Source organism: Rhinoraja longicauda, chromosome 9, assembly GCF_053455715.1.
Source record: "Rhinoraja longicauda isolate Sanriku21f chromosome 9, sRhiLon1.1, whole genome shotgun sequence".
NCBI classification, from domain to species: Eukaryota; Metazoa; Chordata; class Chondrichthyes; order Rajiformes; family Arhynchobatidae; genus Rhinoraja; species Rhinoraja longicauda.
In genome coordinates, this window is record NC_135961.1 from 56,597,539 (window position 1) to 56,625,268 (window position 27,730).

At 42.6% G+C, this 27,730-nt stretch overlaps 2 protein-coding genes across 3 annotated transcripts in view; both read left to right on the forward strand.

Annotated features, from left to right (window-relative positions):
- dcph1 (damage control phosphatase 1) overlaps nucleotides 1–18,996 on the forward strand; it is a 23,083-nt gene extending 4,087 nt beyond the window's left edge. The window contains exons 2-5 of one of the 2 annotated variants that reach the window (XM_078405917.1): nucleotides 1,111–1,217; nucleotides 12,937–13,178; nucleotides 15,588–15,753; nucleotides 17,882–18,996. In XM_078405917.1, coding sequence (XP_078262043.1) covers nucleotides 1,111–1,217; nucleotides 12,937–13,178; nucleotides 15,588–15,753; nucleotides 17,882–18,658 — 1,292 coding nt within the window. In that variant the 3' untranslated portion in view covers nucleotides 18,659–18,996. The remainder of the gene's footprint in view (nucleotides 1–1,110; nucleotides 1,218–12,936; nucleotides 13,179–15,587; nucleotides 15,754–17,881) is intronic. The other variant, XM_078405918.1, reaches the window with a different exon arrangement.
- A 4,615-nt stretch (nucleotides 18,997–23,611) lies between these two features.
- The window catches only part of ccdc170 (coiled-coil domain containing 170), an 82,386-nt gene continuing 78,267 nt past the window's right edge, over nucleotides 23,612–27,730 (forward strand). Inside the window, exon 1 of the mRNA XM_078405919.1 lies at nucleotides 23,612–23,737. Within this exon, the coding sequence (XP_078262045.1) occupies nucleotides 23,612–23,737 (126 nt within the window). The remainder of the gene's footprint in view (nucleotides 23,738–27,730) is intronic.

Sequence of the window (27,730 nt, forward strand, 5' to 3'; positions counted from 1 at the left end):
GATACCAACTGAGAATATCTGGCATTGGAGTGTAAAATAAAAACAAAGTACAGGGAATACTCTTCAGGTCAGGCAAGAACTATGGAGAGGGAAACAGAAATAGATGAATGATGCGTTATTTGAAATTGTAAACTTCAGCATTGAGCCTGGAACATTAAAATGTACCGTGTTAGAAAACAATGTGCTGGTTTCAACAACCTGTATTCTTAAATACAATTCTTGCATATTCAAAAAATAACATTTTTGTCCTGTAAATAAAACAGGAATTTTTGATAGTTCATTGACCTGAACCTAATTAATTGGTGCAAGGGCCTCTGCTATTCTGATTTTGTATCAATAATTTGACTGTAGGCCTAATTCTGGATTTGCTGATGATTCAGTATTAAGTGGGATTAAGAGCAGGGCGGAGGATGTTAAGAAGCATCAAGGATATAAATAGACAAGTAAATGGGCAAGATCACAATGGATGGAATATTATGTGAAAACATGAGAACATCCACTTTTGGTGCACAAAACAAAATAGGCAAGTACTTTTAAATGATGACAAATATTGATGTTCAAGAGGACCTAGCTGTCAAGCTAACATGCAGGTGAAGCAAGCTGTTTCAAAATTATTATCTTGATCTTTATTACAATCAGGAAGTACAACTAAAACATTTAGAGTACTGTAAGTATACTAAGTGGCTTTAGAATATCCAGTGAAATAAAATTGTTGAGCAATTAATGGAAATATTGTTCAACATGATGATAAATGCTAGTCTATGTGCCTTTCAAGAGTCTATGTGCCTGTGATGCTAATGCAGGCAAGCTTTTCATTGTACCTATACCTCACTCTCATGCATGTGATAATGAACTCAACTTGGCTCTAGTGATACTTTAACTAACTTTAGTATGCAGTGATTAATGATACATCGCATCAATAAATTCCATGCCTGCTGTTTCCTATTACACAGCAATCCCTTCATCCCTGAGTGCCACCTAATTTGCCAGTAAAGTAACATGCATGTTAAGATTTCAGGTGGCTTTCTCCAAATCTTATCCTGCACTAAACGGTAGGCTATATTACTTTTTTTTTTAAATTCCTGCTAATGTACAGTCCTTTTCTTTTCAGGTCTTTTGCATACTTCACCATTACACAAAGGTTGCCACAGATAGTGACTAAGGTCGTTGATACATTACATCGACATACGGATACATTTTTTGAACAATATGGACAGGTGAGTTTAAAGTGGCAGATGTGGAGTTTGAACTGTAACTTAAATAATTGCGATCCAATTTTGGGAAGAGTGCAAAAGAAATTTGCCGTGATGATAGCAGGGGTAACGGTCTACCGTTATGTGGATTGATTGGAGAAGCTGCAATTACACTCCTCGAAAAAGGAGAAAGGAGGAAAGGAAGGGCGACTGCAGAGAAATGTACGGAGAAATGTTATTGAGGTGAGCAACATTATGTAGGGTGTTTTTAATATAGAGAGGTACAAATTGTTTCTATTGGAATGTGAATTAGTAACAAGAGGAAAAATATTGAAATAATTTGCATGAAATCCAGGGTGGAGATTGGAATTTTATTTAGCAGCAATTTGTTATTGTCTAGCAAGCATTGCTTAGAAAAGTGGAAGATTCGATTGTGAGTTTCAAAAAGTAATTTGAAATTTACTTTTAAGAAATATTGTACTGCAGCAGAGAAAGTGAGAGTAGAATTAATTGAATAACTTTCAGACAAGATGGTGCTGACTTAAAGGAAAGAATTACTTCCTCCTGAGATTGTATGATAATCTTTTAGGTTATATAAACATAGCACAAAAAGTAAGGAAATTTGTGTTTGGTAGATTATTTCTTTGTTGTAACAATGCTTCTTGGCAATAAATCTTATACCGTTGGAAAGCCTGTTTATTTCCCTTTTAAATGGTGCCACATTTGTAAGGAACATGCATTTGTGGGATGAGCAGCAGAGCTGAGTATATGGGTTGCGCCCATGAAAAATTTGCCAAACCTTCTCTGCCAATGCCAAACAGCTTATTCTGCTGTTGCTATTGACTCTTGTTTTGAGCTTCTGGTACCCCCAGGTGCTGACAATCAGGTGCCTGATTGGCACCTGATTGGCAGCATCTGTGAGCATGGGCCCTGCTACAGTGGTCAGTAGGTGTCTGCTCCAAGAATCGGCATGCCACGTTTGGCTGATCTGGATAGGGCCCGTGCGATAGGGCAACTTCAAGCTGGTGTTCCGCAAAACCAAGTTGCGGCATTATTTGGAGTGAGCCCTAGTACCATCTCCAAAGTGAAGGCCAAGTTCCATATAACGGGGGATGTCAGAGACAGGCCGCGAAGTGGGCGTCCCAAGAAGACGACACCCGAAGAAGACCGTTTCCTCACCCTGTCAGCACTTAGGAACCGTAGGCTGTCTTCTACAGATTTGCAGTCAAGGTTTGCAGGATGATATGGCCGACGGCTCTCTGCCCAGACAATTCGGAACAGACTGCACGCAGCCGATCTCCGGTCTCATAGGGCTGCCAGGAGGCCTGCCATGACTGCCCTTTACCGTCAGGCACGTTTGCGCTGGTGTCGGCAACACGTGCACTGGAACCTGAACATGTAGAGGAACGTTATGTTCAGCAATGAGTCCCAGATTCTGCCTACTGCAGTTGGATCATAGGGTCAAAGTGTGGAGAAGACGCAGAGAACGCTATGCTGATTGCTGCACCGATAGAGTAACATCTTTTGGTGGAGGCAGTGTGATGGTGTGGGGCGGCATCTCCCTCACTGGAAAAACGAGGCCTGTCATCATTGGAGGCAATCTCAATGCAGAGAGATATCGAGATGAGATTCTGCAACCAGTGGCAATCCCATATCTCCACAGTCTGGGACCGAACTCTATCCTCCAAGATGACAATGCTTGCCCCCACAGAGCAGGGTTTCTCAGAGACTACCTCCAGAATTTGGGAGTGGAGAGGATGGAATGGCCTGCCAGCAGTCCTGACCCCAACCCCATTGAACACTTGTGGGATCAGCTTGGGCGTGCTGTTCGTGCCAGAGTGACCAACACAACCACGTTGGCTGACTTGCGACAAATGCTGGTTGAAGAATGGGATGCCATCCCACAACAGTGTGTGGCCAGGCTGGTGACCAGCATGAGGAGGAGGTGCCAGGCTGTTGTGGCTGTGTATGGTTCTTCCACACGCTACTGAGGCTCCTGTTTATTAAATGAATAAATTGTTAAATTGTCAATATGTCTTGTTTCTTCAGACTTCAATCATCCAATCCACCAAACAACACCGAACAAGAGTCAATGGCAGAATAAGCTGTTTGGCATTGGCAGAGAAGATTTGGCAGATTTTTCATGGGCGCAACCCACATACTCAGCTCTGCTGCTCATCCCACAAATGCATGTTCCTTACAAATGTGGCACCATTTAAAAGAGAAATAAACAGGCTTTCCAACGGTATAAGATTTATTGCCAAGAAGCATTGTTACAACAAAGAAATAATCTACCAAAAACAAATTTCCTTACTTTTTGTGCTATGTTTACATAGATACATAGACAATGGGTGCAGGAGTAGGCCATTCGGCCCTTCAAGCCAGCACCGCCATTCAATGTGATCATGGCTAATCACCCACAATCAGTACCCCGTTCATGCCTTCCCCCATACCCCTTTATTCTGCTAGCCCTAACAGCTCTATCTAAGTCTCTTTTGAATGCACCCAGTGAATTGGCCTGCACTGCCTTCTGAGGCAGAGAATTCCACAAATTCACAACTTTCTGTGTGAAATGTTTTACCTCATCTCAGTTCTAAATGGCCTACCCATTATTCTTAAACTGTGGCCCCTGGTTCTGGACTCCCCAACATCTGGAACATGTTTCCTGCATCTAGCGTGTCCAATCCCTTAATAATTTTATATGTTTCTATAAGATCCCCTCTCATCCTTTAAATTCCAGTGAATACAAGCCCAGTCGCTCCTTTCATCATATGACTGTCCCACCATCCCGGGAATTAACCTCGTAAACCTACGCTGCACTGCCTCCATTGCAATAATGTCCTTCCTCAAATTAGGAGACTAAAACTGCACACAATACTCTAGGTGTGGTCTCACCAGGGCCCTGTACAATTGCAGAAGGACCTCTTTGCTTCTATACTCAACTCCTCTCGTTATGAAGGCCAACATGCCATTAGCTTTCTTCAGTGCCTGTTGTACCTGCATGCTTACTTTCAGTGACCGATGTACTTGGACACCCAGGTCTCGTTGCACCCCTTTTCCTAACCTGACACCATTCAGATAATAATCTGCCTTCTCGCTCTTGCCACTAAAATGGATAACCTCACATTTATCCACATTATACTGCATCTGCCCTCTCACCCAACCTGTCCAAGCCACCCTGCATCCTCATATCATCCTCTTCACAGTTCACACTGCCCCCAGCTTTGTGTCATCTGCAAATTTGTTAATGTTGCTTATAATTCCTTCATCTAAATCATTAATGTATATTGTAAATAGCTGCGAAATAGCTGTAAATAACGCAATAGGCTGCTCAGCCATTTGAGTGTGTTCAATGAGATCATTGGCTAACTCAGCACTGTAGGTGGCTGCTATTTGCATACACAGTGTATGCAAGCAAAGAATTTCACTGCCTAATCACATGTGACAATAAATTATTCCTATTCCATTGTTTATGTTCTACCTCAAACACCATTTTCATCTCTCCTCGTCTCCTTAGCCATTTATTACTCATGTCCAGCATTAATTACTCTCGTGTCTAAGGCAGGTTTGCATGTAATCAATGATTGAAACTTTCGAGTAGAGTACTCCAACTATTCATTACCTTCTGAGTGTAGAAAATCCTTCTCATTTCAGTCCTAAGTGGACACACCATATTTTGAGACTGTGACCTCTAATTCCAGATTCCATCAGCCTGAGGAATCATGCTCCCCATTTCTATCATATAAAAAGGCCCTCTATGAATTATGCATATTTTAATGAGAAATGTATTCTTCTAAATTCAGGCAAATAGAGGTTTAGCCTAATAAATTTGAACTTGTGACAGACCTGCCATTGCAGTCTGCTGTATTCCATTGATAACAAGTATATCTTTTTTTTAAGGTAAATAGACTAAAATTGAACATAATATTCCAGATGTGGCCTCGCCAAAGCCCTTCATACAATACAATGGCAATAATTGTATTAAGATACTTTTATTCTTGTACTCAAACTTCTTTCAATAAAAGAAAGTAGGGGACAGCACAGTGGCGCAGCAGTAGAGTTTCTGCCTTGCAGCGGCAGAGACCTGGGTTCAATCTTGATTACGGGTGCTGCCTGTATAAAGTTTGTACATTCTTCCTGTGACGGTGTGGGTTTTCTCCGGGTGCTTCAATTTCCTCCCACAATCCAAAGACATTCAGTTTGTAGGTTAATCGCCTTTGAGAAAATTGTAAATTGTCGAGTGTGTAGGATAGTGTTAGTGTACGGGGTGATTGCTGGTCTGCAAGAACTCATTGGGCTGGAGGGCCTGTTTCCATGCTGTATCTCTAAAGTCTAATACCCAAAATGCTATTTGCTTTCCACTTTGTCCCCTGTACCACATATTAACTTTCAGTGAATTGTGTACAAAAGCATGAAGGTCTCTTTAAATATCAGCATTTCCCAGATTTATACTACATTTCCAATTTTTCAGCCAATGTGGATAATCTTACATTATTCCCCTTTTCATCCTGGTTGCTCACTCACTCAACTTATGTATATTCCGTTGAAGTCTTGTTAAACCACATCACTTCTCACAATCCCACTTAGTTTTGTGCCATTAGGAAACTTGGAATTGTTACATTTAGTCTCCTCAACCAAATTGTTGATGTAGATTGTGAATAAAAGAGCACAAGTATTAATCCCTGCGGGATCCTCTAATCATGGGTTCCCAGCTAAAGAAAGATCCATTTATTCCTACTTTTTGTTTTTGGTTCATTAACTGTCATTCCATGCCATTTTATTACCCCCAATGTCATGTGTGCTATTCCCATTGAAAACCTGAAAATCTAAATACACGGCATCCACATGTTCTTAGTTGTTCTGCAGGTCACATTCCGATACGTTAGCCAAGCATGATTTTCCTTTCATAAATCAACGCTGACGCTATTCAATTTTATTATTCTTTTCAGTGTTATTACATCTGGCATTTTCCGTTCTATTGATGTTAGGTTAATATATCAGTAGTTCCTTCTTTTTTTCCCTCTTCTTTTATATGTACAGTCGCATTTGCTATCCTCCAATCCACAGGAACAATTCCAGAATTAATAGAATTTGGAATGATTATAACCACTGCATCCATTATCTCTGAAGGCATCTCTTTCAAAACTCTGTGATGTAGGTCATTGCGAATTATTAGCTTTTAGTCTCACCAGCTTCTCTTGAGCTTTTTTTAAAACTAAGACTAATTTTTTCAGTTGTTCACTCTTGCTGTAACCTTGGTTTCAGCTATTTCTGGCAGATATTTTATATCTTCTTTCATGAAGAAAGCCATAAAACATTGAATTTTTCTGCCATTGTCCAATTTAAATTCCCCCTGTGGCAAATCATGGCAGGAGAAGGCAGGAACGGGGTACTGATTGAGAATGATCAGCCATGATCACATTGAATGGCGATGCTGGCTCGAAGGGCTGAATGGCCTACTCCTGCACCTATTGTCTATAAATCCATTTTTCTCCCACTTGTCATGCCTGGTGAAGTGATTACCAATTCTTCTTATGTTTATCACAAGTTTGCTTTTATATTCAATTTCCTCCATTATTCATTTCTTGTGTATCCTTTCTTAAATACTAAGAGAGTCCCAATTTGCAAATTTGGTCCTTTTTTATGGGCAGCATAATAAGCCATTTTAATACCATCTCTAATTTCTCCTGAAATTCATGGTTGGAGCTTTTTCCTGTTGTGCTTTAATGAAATGTGTATTTGTTGCTTGTCAATCGCTGACAATTGTCATGCCTTTTTCTGTAGTTTTAGTGGTCATGGTGTCTACTGCATGGAAACATGTCCGTCAGCCCAACTCACCCATGTGAACCAAGATACCTCATCGAAGCTCGACCCGTTTGCCTGCTTTTGGCCCATATCCCTCTAAACCTGTCCCATTTTTGTACTTGTCCAAATATCTTTTAAATGTTGTTATTGTACCTGCAATCCCTTTACAACAAGAATATTGATTAACCCTTTCTCATTACATAGTGCAGTATCTAAAATGTATTGTTGCCTTATTTAAGGTAGACACAAAATGCTGGAGTAACTCAGCGGGACAGGCAGCATCTTTGGAGAGAAGGAATGGGTGACGTTTCGGGTCGAGTCCCTTCTTCAGACCCAAAACATCACCCATTCCTTCTCTCCAGAGATGCTGCCTGTCTCGCTGAGTTACTCCAGCATTTTGTGTCTCTCTTTGGGCATTGGACTGAACATTTGTTACAGATGAGGAAAATATTTTTTCTCTCAGTGGGTTATGTATCTTGGATTTCTCAACCCCATGGAGATTCTGAAGGTGGGAAACATGGGATATATTCAAGGAGATTGATCGACAAAAGTATGAATGGGCAAAAGTGCTGGAGTAACTCAGCGGGTCAAGCAGATTCTTTGGAGAAAATTGATAGGTGATGTTTCTGGTCTGGACTCTTCTTCAGACTCAAGAAGGATCCCAACCCGAAACATTACCTATCTGTGTTCACCGGAGATGCTGCCTGACCCACTGAGTTTAGTTTAGAGATACAGCGTGGAAACAGGCCCTTCGGCCCGCCGAGTCCACACCGTCCAGCAATCCCCGCACATTAACACTATCCTACACACACTAGGGACAATTTTACAATTATACGAAGTATACAAACCCGAGCCAATTAACCTCCAAACCTGTACGTCTTTGGAGTGTGGGAGGAAACCGAAGTTCTTGGAAAAAACCCACGCAGGTCACAGGGAGAACATACAAACTCCGTACAGGCAGCGCCCGTAGTCGGGATTGACAATAGACAATAGGTGCAGGAGGAGGCCATTCGGCCCTTCGAGCCAGCACCGCCATTCAATGTGATCATGGCTGATCATTCTCAATCAGTACCCCGTTCCTGCCTTCTCCCCATACTCCCTGACTCCACTATCCTTAAGAGCTCTATCCAGCTCTCTCTTGAATGCATTCAGAGAATTGGCCTCCACTGCCTTCTGAGGCAGAGAATTCCACAGATTCACAACTCTCTGACTGAAAAAGTTTTTCCTCGTCTCAGTTCTAAATGGCCTACCCCTTATTCTTAAACTGTGGCCCCCTGTTCTGGACATGGGAACATGTTTCCTGCCTCTAACATAGAAACATAGAAACATAGAAAATAGGTGCAGGAGTAGGCCATTCGGCCCTTCGAGCCTGCACCGCCATTCAATATGATCATGGCTGATCATTCAGCTCAGTAGCCTGTACCTGCCTTCTCTCCATACCCCCTGATCCCTTTAGCAAAAAGGGCCACATCTAACTCCCTCTTAAATATAGTCAATGAACTGGCCTCAACTACCTTCTGTGGCAGAGAATTCCACAGACTCACCACTCTCTGTGTGAAGAAATGTTTTCTCATCTCGGTCCTAAAAGACTTCCCCCTTATCCTTAAGCTGTGACCCCTGGTTCTGGACTCCCCCAACATCGGGAACAATCTTCCCGCATCTAGCCTCTCCAACCCCTTAAGAATTTTATATGTTTCTATAAGATCCCCCCTCAGTCTTCTAAATTCCAGTGAGTACAAGCCCAGTCTATCCAGTCTTTCCTCATATATAAGTCCCGCCATCCCAGGGATCAATCTGGTGAACCTTCTCTGTACTCCCTCTAAGGCAAAAACGTCTTTCCTCAGGTTAGGAGACCAAAACTGTACACAATACTCCAGGTGCGGTCTCACCAAGGCCCTGTACAACTGCAGCAGAACCTCCCTGCTCCTAAACTCAAATCCTCTTGCTATGAATGCCAACATACCATTCGCTTTCTTCACTGCCTGCTGCACCTGCATGTTTGCTTTCAATGACTGGTGCACCATGACACCCAGGTCACGTTGCATCTCCCCTTCTCCCAATCGGTCACCATTCAGGTAATACTCTGCTTTCCTGTTCTTGCCGCCAAAGTGGATAACCTCACATTTATCCACATTATATTGCATATGCCATGCATTTGCTTACTCGCCTAATCTATCCAAGTCACTCTGCAGCCTCCTAGCATCCTCCTCGCAGCTAACACTTCCACCCAGCTTCGTGTCATCCGCAAACTTAGAGATGTTGCATTCAATTCCCTCGTCCAAATCATTAATATACACTGTAAATAACTAGGGTCCCAGCACTGAGCCTTGCGGTACCCCACTAGTCACTGCCTGCCATTCCGAAAAGGACCCGTTTATTCCTACTCTTTGCTTCCTGTCCGCCAACCAATTTTCTATCCACCTCAACACTGAACCCTCAATACCGTGTGCTTTAAGTTTGTACACCAATCTCCTATGTGGGACCTTGTCGAAGGCCTTCTGAAAGTCCAGATATAACACATCGACTGGTTCTCCCTTATCCACTCTACGTGTCCAATCCCTTAATAATCTTATACGTTTTGATAAGATCTCCTCTCATCCTTCTAAATTCCAGTGTATACAAGCCTAGTCGCTCCAGTCTTTCAACATATGATAGTCCCGCCATTCCGGGTTTCTGACGCTGCAAGCACTGTAAGGCAACAACTCTACCGCTGCGCCATGCACAATACTTCCAATACTCTGTCTTTTTTTGGTAAAGCAGCATCTGCAGTTCCTTGTTTCTAACAACACTACACCCGGCGCATCACAGCCCACTTCAGTGACAGCAGAGACACACGGAGCCTGTGGAAGGGTATTAGGACTATCACGGACTACAAACCCTTACCACAGACCTGTGACAGTGACACCTCTCTCTTGAACGACCTCAACGGCTTCTTCGCACGCTTTGAAGCTCAGAGCAACACACCTGCGCAGAAAACAACTCCTCCCCCCAACGACCAGGCTATTTGTCTGTCTCCAGGCAGTGTGAGGAGCACACTGTTAAGGATTAACACCCGGAAAGCTTCTGGACCTGACAACATTCCTGGTCGTGTGCTAAAAGACTGCGCAGCTGAGCTCACAGATGTCCTCACAGACATCTTCAACATCTCCCTGAGCCAGGCTGTTGTTCCCTTGTGCTTCAAAGAAACCACCATCATACCTGTGCCCAAGAAGTCTTCTCCATCCTGCTTCAACGACTACCGCCCTGTAGCGCTGACTTCAACCATCATGAAGTGCTTCGAGAGGCTGGTCATGAAGCAGATCAGATCCAACCTCCCCCCCTCCCTGGACCCGTTTCAGTTTGCATATCGAGCTAAGCGGTCCACTGAGGATGCCATCTCCTCTGCTCTACACCCAGCCCTCACCCACTTGGACACTAAAAACTCATATGTTAGGATGCTGTTCATAGACTTTAGCTCAGCATTTAACACCATCATCCCCCAGCAGCTGGTTTGTAAACTAACAAATCTGGGCCTCAGCCCCCTTCTCTGCAACTGGCTGCTGGACTTCCTCACTGCCAGACCCCAGTCCGTACGGGTCGGCAGCAACACATCGGACACCATCACGCTGAGTACGGGTGCCCCACAAGGATGTGTGCTAAGCCCCCTGCTCTTCACCTTGCTGACCCACGACTGCACACCCACCTACAGCTCCAACCACTTCGTCAAGTTTGCGGATGACACAACAGTGGTGGGTCTCATCAGCAACAACGACGAGACCCACTACAGGAAGGAGGTGGACCAGCTGGCCGCGTGGTGCACAGACAACAATCTCTTCCTGAATGTGGAGAAAACAAAGGAGATTGTTGTCGACTTCAGGAGAACGCACACCCAACACCCCCACCCACTGACCATCAATGGTGCTGCTGTGGAGCAGGTGAGCAGCACCAAATTTCTGGGGGTGAACATCACCGAGGATCTCTCCTGGAGCAACAACATCACGTCCATCGCCAAGAAAGCCCAGCAGCGCCTCTACTTCCTCCGCAAACTGAAGAGAGCGGGAGCCCCCACACCCATCATGTACACTTTTTACCGAGGTGCCATCGAGAGCATCCTCAGCAGCTGCATCACTGTGTGGTTCGGAAGCTGCACAGCCTCCAGCCGTAAGACCCTGCAGCGCATAATGAACACTGCTGAGAGGATCACTGGCGCCTCACTCCCAACACTCCTGGTCCTTTACACCACCCGCCTCACCCGCAAAGCATTGAGCATTGTGGGTGACCCCTCCCACCCCTCCAACAGCCTCTTCACCCTCCTGCCTTCAGGGAGAAGGTTTCGCAGCCTGAGGTCAAGCACCACCCGACTAAAGAACAGTTTTTTCCACCAGGCTGTCAGGATGCTGAACTCTCTCCCCTCCCTTCCTCCTCTCTCCCCTGCCCCTATGGGACCTGGACTTTAACACCCCACACACACGCACATCCAGCACCAGACACTTTTTTAAAAAAAATTTGAAGTGACTATATTTTATATTTTATGTTTTATGTTGATTGTTGTTTGCTGTGCCTTTTGTTTTATGCACTTTGTTCCTCGGGATTGTGGGAAACGGTATTTCGATTTTCTGTCTGTGTGAACTGGCTGAGGATTGACAATAAAATTGACTTTGACTTTGACTTTGACTTTGACTTGACTTGACTAATAATATGAACAGTATTGATCTTATTTATGGATGTAATAATGTTGCAAGCAGTTTGTAGAAAGTTCATTAGATTGATATCTGGAACGGGTGGATTGCCTTGTAAGGACAAGTTGGATAGGCTAGGTTTGTTTCATGGGAGTTTAGAAGAGCCAGAGGTGGGTTGATTGAAACATAAAATCCTGAAGCTCTTGACAGGGTGACAGTGGGGAGGATCATAAAATCATGGAGCTGTACAGCACAAAATCATGCCCTTCAGTCCACCTATCCATGCCTGGTCAAGTTGGCATACTGGGCTAGTCGTATTTGCCGACAATGACTTGTATCCCTTACAGCCCTTCCGTCCAAATATCTTTTAAAAGTCATAATTGTATTTGCTCTATAACTTCATCTGGCAGCTCACTACTCTCTGAGTTAAAAAGTTGCCCCTCTGGCCCACCTTAAATCTCACCTTGTCTATGCCCTCTTGAGTTTTAAATCTTCTACCCTGGGGAAAAAGACCTTATCCTTGGCCCTCGTGATCTTTTACACAATAGGATCACCACACAGTCTCCTATGCTCCAAAGAAAAGCCTAACCAACCTCTCCCCATAACTCAAGCCTGCAAGCCTAGATAAAGGGTAGTGGAAGCAGACCATTTGAATATTTTTAAGGCAGAAGGAGATAGATTACTGTTGAATAAGGAGATTGGCCATGATCTCATTAAATGTCAGAGCAAGCTGGAGCATCCAAGTGGTTGACTGCTGTTCCCAATTCATATGTTCATATAAGCCAGTTCGGTATCTCGACTGCGTAAGCGCAGGTCATAGGTCACTTGTGCTAAACATTCTTGCCGGCTGAGCTGCTGCATGTGGACAGATCTGCGTTTCAACCATATTTTCCAGTTTTGTTCTTCGAGGTAAGAAAATACTGCTTTCAAAACCTTTAATTAGGTGTATTTATAGTTAATTTGTACAAAACTGATAACTACTATATTTGATGATTTTCTGCTGCTGCTGGCAACATGTCGCCACAGATAGGCGCCATCTTGTTGTATAAGTGTGGATGAACATGTAGTTATACTAGTACATATGATTTGTACATTGAAAATTGTGTGTCAGAAGTAGTTAGTGAAGCATAGCTATCACATTAGAGACTTGTTCATGTCTCTTTGCCAATCTGCTGCTTCAATCAAGGCCGCCTTCGGAAACGAATACTTGCAGCTTACTTTCACATGCAGAGAATAACATACTGTGAATGTAACATCTGATGCTATGATTCTTTTTTCAGGAAGGTGTTGAGGCAGAAAAAACAGTCATTGGTCTCATGTCCAAGCTAAGAAATGAGCTGCAAACTGACAAGCCAGTTCTACCTCTTACAGATGGATTACCAGATGCTGCCCAGTGGAATAAATATCTAGAACAACAACAGGCTCGACTGGGCACAGAAGAAAACACCAGTTGGTTTAAAGCACCCTGGTTGTATGTGGAGTGTTACATGTACCGTAGGATCCATGAAGCATTGGTGCTCAAGTGGGTGAAGCAATTTATTAATTCAAAAAATAAAACAAAATCTCATTGGATAACACATTGAATGAAATTGTGATTTTGTTGAATGAACATTATAGTTATACAGTGCAGAAGCAAGCCCATCTACACTAAACCCATTTGCCCACATTAGGTCTGTATAATTCTATGTCTTGCCTATTTTAGCATTTGTCCAAATGCCTCCTAACAGTGGTAGGAAGGAACTGCAGATGCTGGTTTAAACCAAAGATAAACACAAAAGAAGGGTCGGGACCTAAAACATTACCCATTCCTTCTCTCCTATTTGTATCTGATTACAGCTCCTCATCTGACTGATCTTTCTAGATATCAACTATTCTTTGTGTATGTGTAAAAGGCATTCAATAGACAATAGGTGTAAGAGTAGGCCCTTCGAGCCTGCACCACCATTCAATGTGATCATGGCTGATCATTCTCAATCAGTACCCCGTTCCTGCCTTCTCCCCATACCCCCTGACTCCGCTATCCTTAAGAGCTCTATCTAGCTCTCTCTTGAAAGCATCCAGAGAATTGGCCTCCACTGCCTTCTGAAGCAGAGAATTCCACAGATTTACAACTCTCTGACTGAAAAAGTTTTTCCTCATCTCCATTCTAAATGGCCTACCCCTTATTCTTAAGCTGTGGCCCCTGGTTCTGGACTCCCCCAACATTGGGAACATGTTTCCTACCTCTAACCTGTCCAACCCCTTAATAATCTTATATGTTTCGATAAGATCCCCTCTCATCCTTCTAAATTCCAGTGTATACAAGCCTAGTCGCTCCAGTCTTTCAACATATGACAGTCCCGCCATTCCGGAAATTAACCTAGTAACCCTACGCTGCACAGCCTCAATAGCAAGAATATCCTTCAAATTTGGAGACCAAAAGTGCACACAGTACTCCAGGTGCGGTCTCTCCAGGGCCCTGTCCAACTGCAGAAGGACCTCTTTGCTCCTGTACTCAACTCCTCTCAACATTCCAATAATCCCTCTTTAAAACTCCTTCCTCTCATCTTAAACTTATGTGCTCTTGTTTTCGAAACCCAATTGGGGATGTATACGGTGAATTTTCAACAATCGTTTGTAATTGTATTTGCTTGTTTCTTTTTAATGTTTTAATTTTGACTCTGTGTGTGTATTTTTCTTCTACCTGCACATAATAACATTACCTGTATTACATTTCATCTAACATTGCTTTGTGTATTATATAATCTTCCGATGTCCCCAGGATGTCCTGTTCCATCCTCTTGTACATGCCTCCTACTGTGTGGCAGTGGTAAATTTTCATAAAATCCTTGATAATTGCTTGTTTGAAAGGAGGTTTGGGATGTCCCAAGAATGTGATTGGCACCTCATGAATCTGGTTCTTTGTGATCATTGCAACAGAAAATCCTCTAGATCAGGCTCACTGTTAAAATCCCTTTTATGACCTTTTTTATGACATAATCTTAAGACTGACAGCGTGAAAATTCTGCATTTCTTATACCTTTTGCATCCCCACACACCTTGTATCTGAATTCTGCATCTTTAATTTGCTAAGCTATAAGTTGTGAAAATACCTCTTTAAATGTTCTACATCTATACCTGCCATCCCTCCTGGAAACCCTGCAGATGACATTTTCACTGCCAGAGTGAGGCCACATGCAAACTGGAAGAACAGCACCTCATATTCCACGTGGGTATCCTAAAATCCAATGGTATGAACGTTAAATTCACCAATTTGGAGTAACATTCCTTACCCCTCCTGTACACATTTCTCCCATATCCCACCACCTGCATCACCCAGTTCCATTCCCCTCCTCCATTCACTCATCTCCCACCCCTCTCATCTCTTGAGTCCCCTATTTCCCTTTCATCCCCTCTCTCTCCCCCCCCCCCCCCCCCCCAATCCCTTGAAAGCCATATCTCTCCCTCTGGCTTTACATCTCATTCTCTTTCCCCCCCCCCCCCCATCCCCCCTTATATGGCACCCTTTTGTCTCCTTTTCACCTCTGGCCTTTGTCACTATCTCCACCCATCTGCTGTCACCCCATCTCACCTGTATTCACCTATCACTTTCCAGGATTTACCCTACCACTCTTTACCAGCCACCGTCCCTCACTCCCAACAACCTGAAGAAGGGTCCTAACCTAAAATGTTGTCTGTCCATCCCTTCCACAGATGCTGCCTGACCGCTGAGTTACTCCAGCATTTTGTTTTTTTACAATCTTTTTCCCTGCCTTTAACGACCTCTCCTGCATATTCTTCTTTAGTTGAGTATTACTCTTTGTAAACTGACTTAGGTGGGGGGTTTTTCGTTGAGTGTAAATGAACACTATTATGGCAATATCAAATACCAAGGAATCTATGGACCTTTTAGAAGTGAGTGAACGGTTACATTTCTCGTTTTACATTGCAGTCCTCCCATGTGCGATTATGATGTATTTAATGAAGCAAAGACTCAAAGTTTCCTGGAGTCACAGCAAGCTATTACTGCTGTCCTCACCCACCTTCAGAAAGTAAATGAGAAAGTAAAAGACTTTAAAGAAACAGAACTCAAAGCTGAGTTACAGCGACTCCTGCAGGTAACCTTAAAAAAAAACGAATTTTCTTTATGTACATTTGTAAAATCATTAATGCTTTATACGACTCTGGAAATACTGCTGTATCAGCCAATAATTAATTACACCACCTGGACTCTGTTTCTGGCATTGCCAGAGCAGAAAAGTAAAATAAGGAAAAATATTAGGATATTTTCATGCTATATCTAATTGATGATTTTAAAATGAAACACCCCAGCCTGCATAGTCTCTGAATTTTACTCTTGACATAAATGGGAGCACATTGACACCAAGCACATAACTGGGGAATTTAGTTTGCATAAGTGTAACTTGCAAGTTATTGTGCTCTCATTAATAGCAATGAAAAGACATTGCACCTGAAATCTAATGCAGTGTGTATTTAATTTTTTTTAAATCTACTTAGTATTTTGTAGGAGAATTGTCACTAGTTTAACAAATGCTGACTGGCCCTCAGGGTATTGTTCTTTTCTGGGGTCAAAGGAAATTTCTAAACAAATTTTGATGAGCATTTAAAAATATTGAGGATCCAGAGGGGGTTCATGCTGTACAGCATCAGTCACATGCCAACGTCTTGGGTATTTGCCCATGGTTATCTAGATGATGTCAAGTCCAGCCAATTTCTTCATTGAGTTTAGAATTTACCGTCAGTTCCACGAGTTACAGCGCTATGTAGTGGATTTGTTTGAGGGAAAGAGTTGCAATAACAGGCGCTTTTTCAGGTGGGCTGCCAGTGACGAGTGGAGTTCCGCAAGTGTCGGTGCTGGGGCCGTTTCTCTTCACGTTGTATATTAATGATTTGGATAAGGGGATTGAAGGCTTTGTGGCCAAGTTTGCAGATGGTGCTAAGATAGGTGAACGAGCAGGCAGTGTAGAGGAAGCAAGGACTCTGCAGAAGACTCTGCAATTTGGTAATAAGAATAAAGGCGTAGATTATTTTATAAATGGGGAGAGAATCCAGAAATCGCAATGGACTTGTGAGTGCTGGTGCAGGACTCCCAAAAAGTTAATTTGCAAGTCGACTCAGTTTGTAAGGAAGGCAAATTCAATGCTAGCATTTATATCAAGAGAACTGGAATACAAAAGCAGAGATGTAATGATGAGGCTCTGTAAGACGCTGGTCAGGCCACATTTGGAGTACTGTGATCAAATTTGGGCCACGTATCTGAGGAAGGATGTGCTGCCTCTGGAGAGGGTCAGGAGGAGATTTACAAGAATGATTCCAGGAATGAGTGGGTTAGCATATGATGAGCGCTTGACAGCACTGGGCCTCTACTTGCTGGTGTTTAGAAGATTTAGGGGGGACCTCATTGAAACTTACAGAATAATGAAAGGCATAGATAGAGTGGATGTGGAAAGGATGTTTTCACTGGTGGGAGAATCTAGGGCCAGAGGTCATAGTCTCAGAATTAATGGGACTCTGACATTTCTTTAGTCAGAGGGTTTCTTTTTTACTCAAGATTTTAGCATCTGCTTCATTTGTATCTCTATGAAATAATATTATGCCAATCTCGATAAGTTTTAAAGATAGACCATTGAAAATTCTCACTTCAATGTTCTCGTGTACATTCTTTAAAAGCTTTTAGGTGTACTCTGTTAAACACAAAAGAATGATTTATCTTAATTTCAGGAGTCAGATTGGTGGAATTTTAGTCACTTGGGAATTTTATCATTGGGAAGGGTAGTTTTTCAACAAATACTCTTTTCGGGTGTCCAATCTCTGTCAGTTGTTTTTAAAAGAGGAGCAGCTGGAGGAGTTTGTCGTATCTGAATTCTGCATCTTATGTCCCTGTGATTCACAAGTCAATAGTTTATAAATTTAGGAGTACAGCCGCACGAATCAAAGTTAGTTATTCTTAAAGATTAACTGATTAAAACATTTAAGGTAATGAAAAAAATATGGCTGCCAGCATTTCTTAAATTGTACAATTTTTGAAATTCCAGATCATCTCCCAAAGAATGTTTTGTGGTTTTCTGTCTTGTCATTTATGTTTTCATTATCTTTGTCGATGAGTAAACATGTTTTAATGTGGAAAATAAGGTTTTGGTCTTCATTCGGTTTACTTTGTCAACATTGTAATTTCCTGCGATGTGTAAAGATAATCTTCAGAGTTTTTTTTATTTTTTATTCCAGGTTGCTCTGTGGGGAAACAGATGTGACCTTTCCATTTCTGCTGGTGTGGCAAACTCACAGAAATTGAATCCACTAACTACTCTTGACTCTTTGAAACCTTTAATTTTGGTCGATGACTTTGAATCTGTTTGGTGCCTCCTTATTAATCGTAAGAGAAAGGGCACCTCAGAAACAGCTTGCACCCGAATAGATATTATCCTTGACAACTCTGGATTTGAGCTGGTGGCTGACTTGATCCTGGCAGACTTTCTCATCACCTCGCAGCTTGCCGATGAAATTCATTTTCATGGGAAGAGCATACCCTGGTATATTTCTGACATAACTAAAGCAGATTTTGACTGGACATTGAAGCAGATGAAGACATCCTGCCACCTGCAGATGTCCAGTTGTGGTGTTGCATGGGAAAATAATGTGACAAAAGGTGTTTGGATTTACCAGGACCATCCATTCTGGACCTTCCCCCATGAGTTTTGTGACATGTCCCTCGTTGCAAATGATTTGTATGCTGAACTGCAGAAATCAAATTTAATATTTTTTAAGGGAGATTTGAATTATAGGAAGCTGACAGGAGACAGAAGGTGGAACTATTCAGTTCCTTTTGAAACTGCTCTGCGTGGGTTTCAGCCAGCACCACTGTGCAGTTTGCGAACTCTAAAAGCTGATATTCAGGTTGGCTTAAAGCCTGGACTAGGCGAGCAACTGGCGGCCACCGAGCCTGACTGGATGACCACAGGGCACTATGCCGTTATTCAGTTCAGCTGCCCACTCAGAAAATAACAATGTTTCATGGTACATCTCTCAGTCTGTCTGGTTGGATTATGGGATCCTCTCATCATTTGTATGCTGTTTGATTGTTTACAATATACTTGCTGGTCTTAAGCATGTTTGCTTTGAGGTTACTGTAATGTAATGTCTTATGGGAAATACTCTTGGGAATATTTGTTGTAAAATTCACCAAAAAACTAATATGCATAACGCATTTTAAAATCTTTATGTACTTGAGTGAAATGTTACATTGATATTGATACAATGATACAATGGATCACTGAAATATCAATTGCCAGTTGCTTAAATTACAGAATACATGTTCATTCATGATTAAAATGGTTGCTAGAGTTTTGTTTTCAATTATTTTTTTATCAAATTACTATCAACGTATGAGGAATTTTATAAATAGGATGGGAAAAAAAGATCCATACCAGTTCTTTTCTATATAAATAGTGAAAACTTGCAAGAATCACCTTTACTATTGATGAATTGTATGAGGTTGTTTAAACTAACCTCTGGGGAATACCACAGTCTACCATCTCCAGCCTGGCAAATAACTGTTTACCACTGCCCTTTGTTTTCTGCCTTTTTGAACTGATTTCTATCCTAATGGCTTTAAAATTCCACGATTTAATTTTGTTCATCAACCTTTTGTGTGGGACTGTGTAGAACGCCTTCTGAAAGTTAGTGTGCATGAAACCTATTGCATCATTTTCATTAGCCTTCGCTATAAACCCATCAAGCAATTCACATTGTAAAACATGATTAAACAAATCTATGCATGCGCCGGGTTTATCAACTTAAGTTTCTCCATCCATATCAATGCTTTACCTGTCTATTGTTTCTAAAAGCTTCACGGCCAAGGTTAAACTGTAGTTTTTTGTTTATTGCCCTGTTTTCATGACTATATAATTCCAGGTTTATGTCTTAAGGATTATGGATATGTATAGTATTTCGCAATGATATGTAGGGTATATAGCTAATGTGCATTCGTACTATTGTTTATACAAAAAGATTTGGTAATCTGTAGAGCAAGCTTCTCATTTAGCAGGTTGATAAATTATAAGGACACTACCCCAATGAACACAAAACCTCAGATAGATTACCTGTTCTATTCAGTTGGGCCCTTTGGTAAACTAATGTGTCTGATCAAACTTCATGTAGAGTTAAGGAAACCATTGAGTGGTTCATTATCCCATCTAATCCTCTTAATTTAAAATGCCATTGGGTATTAGCAGAGTAGTTTGAGACAACCACCTTGAAAAGGGAGAGTCGGCATTTATAGAGGCAGCAGGCCATTTTGAATTGATTTGTTTCGAGGTACAGCATGGAAACAGGCTCTTTGACCCACTGAGTCCATGCCAACCATCAATAATCCGTTCCCACTATTTCCTTGTTATCCCACTTTCGAATCCACTCCTTGAACTCTAGGGGCTATTTACAGAGGCCAATTGACCTACAAACCCGGGTTTGGGTCGTGGGAGGAAGAAGGAAGAAACTTATGCGGTTACAAGGGGAACATGCGAATTCCACACAGACAACACCTGATGTCGGGATTACACCCTGGTCTCTGCCTTTGAGGGAGCAGCTTTATCAGCTGCACGATTGTGCTGCCCATTTGTGCATAGGATTCACAAGATTCTATAGCCAGGTTTTAGCCAACAGCTCATCTGTTTAAACTGAGGTCGACAGAAGGATATACAGTGCCCTCCATAATGTTTGAAACAAAGACCCATTCTTTATTTATTTGCTACTGTACTCCACAATTTGAGATTTGTAATAGCAAAAATCACATGTGATTAAAATGCACATTGTCAGATAATAAAGGCCATTTTTATACATTTTGGTTTCACCATGTAGAAATTACAGCAGTGTTTATACATAGTCCCCCATTTCAGGGCACCATAATGTTTGGGACACAGCAATGTCATGTAAATGAAACTAGTCATTTGTAGTATTTTGTTGCATATCCTTTGCATGCAATGACTGCTTGAAGTCTGCGATTCATGGATATCACCAGTTGCTGGGTGTCTTCTCTGGCGATGCTCTGCCAGGCCTGTATTGCAGCCATCTCTAGCTTATGCTTATTTTGGGGACTAGTCCCCTTCAGTTTTCTCTTCAGCATATAAAAGGCATGCTCAATTGGGTTCAGATCGGGTGATTGACTTGGCCACTCAAGAATTGACCATTTTTTAGCTTTGAAAAACTCTTTTGCTGCTTTAGCAGTATGTTTGGAATCATTGTCTTGCTATAGAATGAACCACTGGCCAATGGGTTTTGAGGCATTTGTTTGAACTTGAGCAGATAGGTTGTGTCCATACACTTCAGAATTCATTATGCTACTACCATCAGCAGTTGTATCATCAATGAAGATAAGTGAGCCAGTACCATCAGCAGCCATATATGCCCAGGCCATAACACCCCTACCACCGTGTTTCACAGATGAGTTGGTATGCTTTGGATCTTGGGCAGTTCCTTCCCTCCTCCATACTTTGCTCTTGCCATCACTCTGATATAAGTTACTCTTCGTCTCATCTGTCCACAAGACCTTTTTCCAGAACTGTGGTTGCTCTTTTAAGTACTTCTTGGCAAACTGTAACCTGGCCATCCTATTTTTTGCGGCTAACCAGTGGTTTGCATCTTGTAGTGTAGCCTCTGTATTTCTGTTCATGAAGTCTCCTGTGGACAGTGGTCATTGACAAATCTACACCTGACTCCAGAAGAGTGTTTCTGATCTGTCGGACAGGTGTTTGGGGATTTTTCTTTAGTATAGAGAGAATTATTCTGTCATCAGCTGTGGAGGTCTTCCTTGGCCTGCCAGTCCCTTTGCGATTAGTAAGCTCACCACTCTTTCTCCTTAATGATGTTCCAAACAGTTGATTTTGGTAAGCCCAAGATTTGACTGATGTCTCTACCAGTTTTATTCTTGTTTCAGTCTCATAATGGCTTCTTTGACTTTCATTGGCACAACTTTGGTCCTCATGTTGATAAACAGCAATATAAGTTTCCAAAGGTGAGGGAAAGACTGGAGGAAAGACTAGGTGCTGAGAGCTCTTTTATACTTGCATTAAGGAGGCAATTAAACACACCTGAGCAATTACAAATGCCTGTGAAGCCATGTGTCCCAAACATTATGGTGCCTTTAAAATGGGGGGACTATGTATAAACACAACTGTAATTTATACATGGTGAAATCAAAATGTATAAAAATGGCCTTTAATAAAATCTGACAATGTGCATGTGATTTTTTTTCTATTATAAATCTCAAATTGTGGAGTACAGAGGCAAATAATTAAATGAGGGGTCTTTGTCCCAAACATTATGGAGGGCACTGTATATTGACTGGGTTCTGGGAAAAGTCCCAATTCCTGTCTAATAACATCTTTTGGATTCAACTGGACAGCAGGTGGTAATTCCTGTGTCGTGTTAGCTTCATGTGTCATGGCAGGATTAATGTAGGGAGAGAGATTGGATCAATTTGTTTTATATTCATAAGAGTTTACAAAAAGAGGGAATCTCATAGAAGCATGCAAAATTACCATGGAACTGGGCACTATGGATTGGGTGCAGGAAGGATGTTTCATATGTTCAGACCAGCATTTACAGTCTAAGGATAAGGGAAAGCCATTTAAGACTGAGACAAGACATTTCTCCTCTCAGAGAATGGTGAGCTTGAGGAATTCTCTACCATAGAAAGCAGTTGAAGCCAAATCATTAAATGCACTCAGGAAGGGGTGAATTTTTCCCCCCAAAAGTTGAAAGGATATAGCTGAAACAGCGGACTGACTTTGGGAAGAGCAGCCTCGATCATATTGAACAATGGACCATTATAGGCTCCACTTATTCACAAAATGCTGGAGTAACTCAGCAGGTCAGGCAGCATCTCGGGAGAGAAGGAATGGGTGACGTTTCAGGTCCCCCCCGAAACGTCACCCATTCCTTCTCTCCCGAGATGCTGCCTGACCTGCTGAGTTACTCCAGCATTTTGTGAATAAATCGATTTGTACCAGCATCTGCAGTTATTTTCTTGTATCTCTTATTATAGGCTCCACCTTTCCTTGATCATCTTTGCTGTCTTTGATATATCTTTTTACATATCTTTCTCCCCACAGCTAACAATAGACCATTGCGAGCTCCACCTTTCCTTGATTGTCCTTGCTGGCATTGATCTGTCTTATTGCATATCCTTCCTTAATTTGTTACTATGCACCTTATCATATCCCTCGGTTCTCTTTCCGCTGACTCTCGACCCGAAACGTCACCTATCCCATTTCTCCTGAGATGCTGCCTGACCCGCTGAGTTACTCCAGCACTTTGTGCCTATCTGGATTGACCTGACAGGTTGAATGGCCTGTTCCGGCTCCTAATTAAAAAAAAACATATATAATTCCACATCCTAGACAATAGGTGCAGGGGTAGGCCATTCGGCCCTTCGAGCCAGCACCACCATTCAATGTGACCATGGCTGATCATTCTCAATCAGTACCCCGTTCCTGCCTTCTCCCCATACCCCCTGACTTCGCTATCCTTAAGAGCTCTATCCAGCTCTCTCTTGAATGCATTCAGAGAATTGGCCTCCACTGCCTTCTGAGGCAGAGAATTCCACAGATTCACAACTCTCTGACTGAAAAAGTGTACTTCCAACATCCCCCCATCAGTCTGAAGAAGGGTCTCGACCCGAAACGTCACCCATTCCTTCTCTCCCGAGATGCTGCCTGACCTGCTGAGTTACTCCAGCATTTTGTGAATACAGTCCCCCATTAGCTTCAGCTTTCTAGCCACTCTCCACTTCTGGTGAATGAATCCCAGCCCTTTGTGCCCTCGTCCCTCCCCTCCGGCTCCGGTTACAAAGCGTTGCCCGGGGGAACCCTGCTAACAGTGGAGCTGGTGCTTCTGTCTTAAGTCTGTGCTTTCAGGCCACCGCGACCCGCAGCACCCGGCCGGGAGGAACGCAGGTCACTGATGTCCAACTGTAGAGGAGCAGACTCGGGCTCCCCGGTCCCGGAGCTGATCGATGTCAACAGTAACCGTGCACTGCGCTCGCTCGCATGGACCGGTGCCCCGGCCGCCGGTCGCTGTGTGCCCGAGGTAAGTTCAGCAGAGCCACCTATATCCCCAGAGCTACCGGGGCAGGGAGACCGCTTGGAAAATGAGGGGCGTGACCTTATGTCTGGCTCTGACCACCTACATGGTAACCACATGCTAACTTTAAGAATAACTTACTGGGGGGACTTTCTAGTCCATTTACGTTTAATTCGCCATTTGAACTGAGATGGCTATTGGGCCCCTTACATTACCCAGTACAGTTAAGAGCCAACCACATGAATATGGATCTGGAGCCACATGTAGCCTCGGACAGGTGAGGAGTCACATTTCCTTCAACCTAATGGAATTTGAACAGTGCGTGTAGCAGTGTGGTGGATATTCTGTGGGCCTATCTGTGGAATCCTCTGCCTCAGAGGGCAGTGGAGGCCAATTCTCTGAATGCATTCAAGAGAGAGCTAGATAGAGCTCTTAAGGATAGCGGAGTCAGGGGGTATGGGGAGAAGGCAGGAACGGGGTACTGATTGAGAATGATCAGCCATGATCACATTGAATGGCGGTGCTGGCTCGAAGGGCCGAATCGCCTACTCCTGCACCTATTGTCTACCCCAGAGAACAGCACAGCATAGAGAACAGCTGGTAGAGCTGCTACCTCACAGAGCCAGAGACCGAGTTCGATCCTGACTACTGGTGCTGTCTGTATGGAGTTTGCCCATTCTCCCTGTGACCGCGTGGGTTTCCTTTGGGTAGTCCGGTTTCCCCCCATTTCCCAAAGACGTTAAACGCCCTCTGTAAATTGCCCCCTAGTTTGTTGGGAATGCCATAACACAGAACAAATGTAAATGGGTGAACTATATATGGTCAGTGCGGACTTGGTAGATCAAAGGGCCTATTTTCATGCTGTATCTTTAAATTGAAACTAATCTAAGGAACCCTAGTTCAGATTCCATCAGGAGTGAACATTATGGTGTCTGATCTCCCTAAGAACTTGTGTTGTTAACATCCTTCAGAGAGAGTGTTTTATAACCTCAGGGTTGGTTTTGTGATGTGTGTCTTGGGTTTGTATTTGTTTGAGGAACAAAAGTAAACTGCAAGAGATACAGCGTGGAAACAGGCCTTTCGGCCCACCGAGTCCGCACTGACCGACAATCCCCGCATATTAACACTATCCTATACACACTAGGGATGATTTTACACTTATACCAAGCCAATTAACCTACAAACCTGTATGTCTTTGGAGTGTGGGAGGAAACCAAAAATCTTGGCGAAAACCCACATAGTCATGAGGAGAAATGGCAAACTCCAGACAGACAGCACCTTTACTCGAAATCGAACCTGGGTCTCTGGCGCTGCGCCACTGTGCCGCCTGAAACTTCACAGAATCAAAAAATATAAATAAATAGGTGGCACAGTAACACAGTTGGTAGAGCTGCTCCCTCAGAGCTCAATTGTACTTGAGTTTGGCTTGATTGTAATTATGTATAGTAGTATCTGACCTGTTTGGAAAACAAAACTGTTCACTGTACCTCAGTACACGTAACATTAATAAATGTAAACCTAAACCTGTGACACAAATAAAGACAAAGTGCTGGAGTAACTCAATGGGTTAGGTAGTATTTCTGGAGAACTTTCATAGGTGACGTTTCGGGTCAGGGCCTTCTCACTTCATGGGAAGTGATAGGTGTATGCAGGTGAGTGTTTTTTGTTTGATAGGTTGATGGTGTTACATCTCCTGGGATTGCAGGGGAATGCACCTGCAGAGGCGGATGAGTGAACTGAGGAGTTGCGGAGGGAGCATTCCCTGTGGAAGGCGGAAAGGGGTGGAGGTGGGAATGTGACTGGTGTTGGGATCACGTTGAAGGTGATGGAAATGTTGGAGAATGATATATTGGGTGTGGAATCTGTTTGGGGTGAAATGTGAGGACCAGGATTTTAGGATTAGCTGTATAGGTATTATTTATTTGGACATCCAGAAGGCTTCACTGAGGTTCCATATACGATGCTGGTAACAAAACGAGAGTTTGGGGGTAACTTAAATGCTTAGATAGGAAATTGATAAGGAAATAAGAAACAAAGAGCGTGAAAGCCAGTTGGCATAATGTGACACATGGTGTCATCCATGAGTCATGAAGAGTCATACAGCATGGAAGCAGGCCCTTTGCCCCAACTTGCCTACAGCAATCAACATGCCCCATCTACACTAGTCCAACCAACCTGCGTTTGGCCCTTACCCCTTTATACCTATCCTATCCACGTACCTGTCCAGATGATTGTAAATGTTGTGATAGAACCTGCCTCAACTACCTCCTCCGACAGCCCATTCCATATATACTTACCACACTTTGTTAAAATGTTGCCCCTCAGGTTCCTATTAAATCTTCCCCCCCCCCCCCCCCTCACTCTAAGCTTATGTCTCCTAGTTCTTGAATCCCATACTCTGGGTAAAAAACTCTGTGAATTTACCCTATCTATTCCTCTCGTGATTTTATACATTTCTATAAGATCACCCACCATCCTCTTGTGATCCAAGGAATAAAGTCCTAGCCTGCTCAACCTCTTCCTATAGCTCAGGCCCTTGATTCCTGGCAACACCCTCGTAAATCTTCTCTGCTCCCTTTTCGGCTTAAGATGGTCTATGAGGGGACTTCAAGTATTCATAATGATTGTGAAATAACTTCAATGAAAGAATTGAGATAATATAAGTTTGCTGCTGACATTATCTCACATAGTAAGTAATGCCAGAACTTCAAATAATGAATGACTAATAGGAATAATGAACAGCTTTGCAACTTTGCAAAAAGTTATAAATAGACATTGCTTTATTAACATGGGCTAATTGTGGCAGGTGGAGTTGAACTTGGGTGAGGGGACATACAGTTTGGACCTCAGAATGTTCGATCAAAATGTAGAAAGCTGATAACTATCGATATGCGGAAAGACCTGGAGATCGCTGTGTAGGAATGAATAAAAGCTAGTAAAATAGTACATAAAATAATAAAATATTGGCACTTGTGTCAAAAAGGCTGAAATATAAAGGGTTGCAAGTTCTGTTATAGTTACACAGATCTGAGTTGTTCCATTCTGGAAGAACTGAGAGAGTTAATCTGTCAGAACAGGTGCGTGGACTTGTAGTCCCTGGAAAATAGAAGGCTGGGGAGCAACTTTAATCGGGATGGTTAAAGATGGTGATTTTCTTCCCTCTGGTACAAAATTCGGACCCCCCCCCCAAAAAAAAATTCAGGTAGAGTCATTATAAATTTCAAAATTGAGATTGTTTTAAGGGACGTAGAACCAGAAGGGTGGATGTATTAAGGAGGGACATATGCAGGACATTACATTTGCCAGCTTTTGCTGGGATGCACATGTGCATCCTAGGTATTGTGGGGTAAAGGCATGTGCACAAATACTTAGGTATTTAGAAACGTATGCAAATCACAATGTTATGTGATGGGAGAGGTAGCCCCCATATCTTTTGCTTCTTCTAATGCAGATAAGCCAGGAAAAGAAAGAACTCGCTCCAAGTTCTGAATAGGTTACCTATATTTTTTAACTCTCGTTAGATTTTTTTAATTGAAATCAAAACTGGAAATGTATGAAGATGGCTAATCTGGTAATAGGAATTTACACTAATTCATGGCAAATTGCTTTTGTAACATTGCTGCATCCAATTTGCACACAGCAAATAGAGTCATAGACTATGAGTCTGACTGATGATAAAATCAAAATGACCCCCAGAGAAGGGAACCATTCACCCGGGAACTGCTTGCATCACAGACTTATCACATTCTCATAAAAAGGAAAAGCAAAGCTACGATAATTGGAGTTGCTTGGATAATTTGGAGCATCCAAATGAAACTCAAAATCCATGACCAACGATGTGAAAAACATATAGTGGGATATATAGAAAATCTGCAGCAAAGCTAAAGGCAGGAATGTAGAAAGGCTTGGAACAGCTAAACAGCAGAATAAAATATTAAATTAAATCACAATTAAAATATAAAATTAACACATGAATGATAAATGGATCCTTAAAGAAAA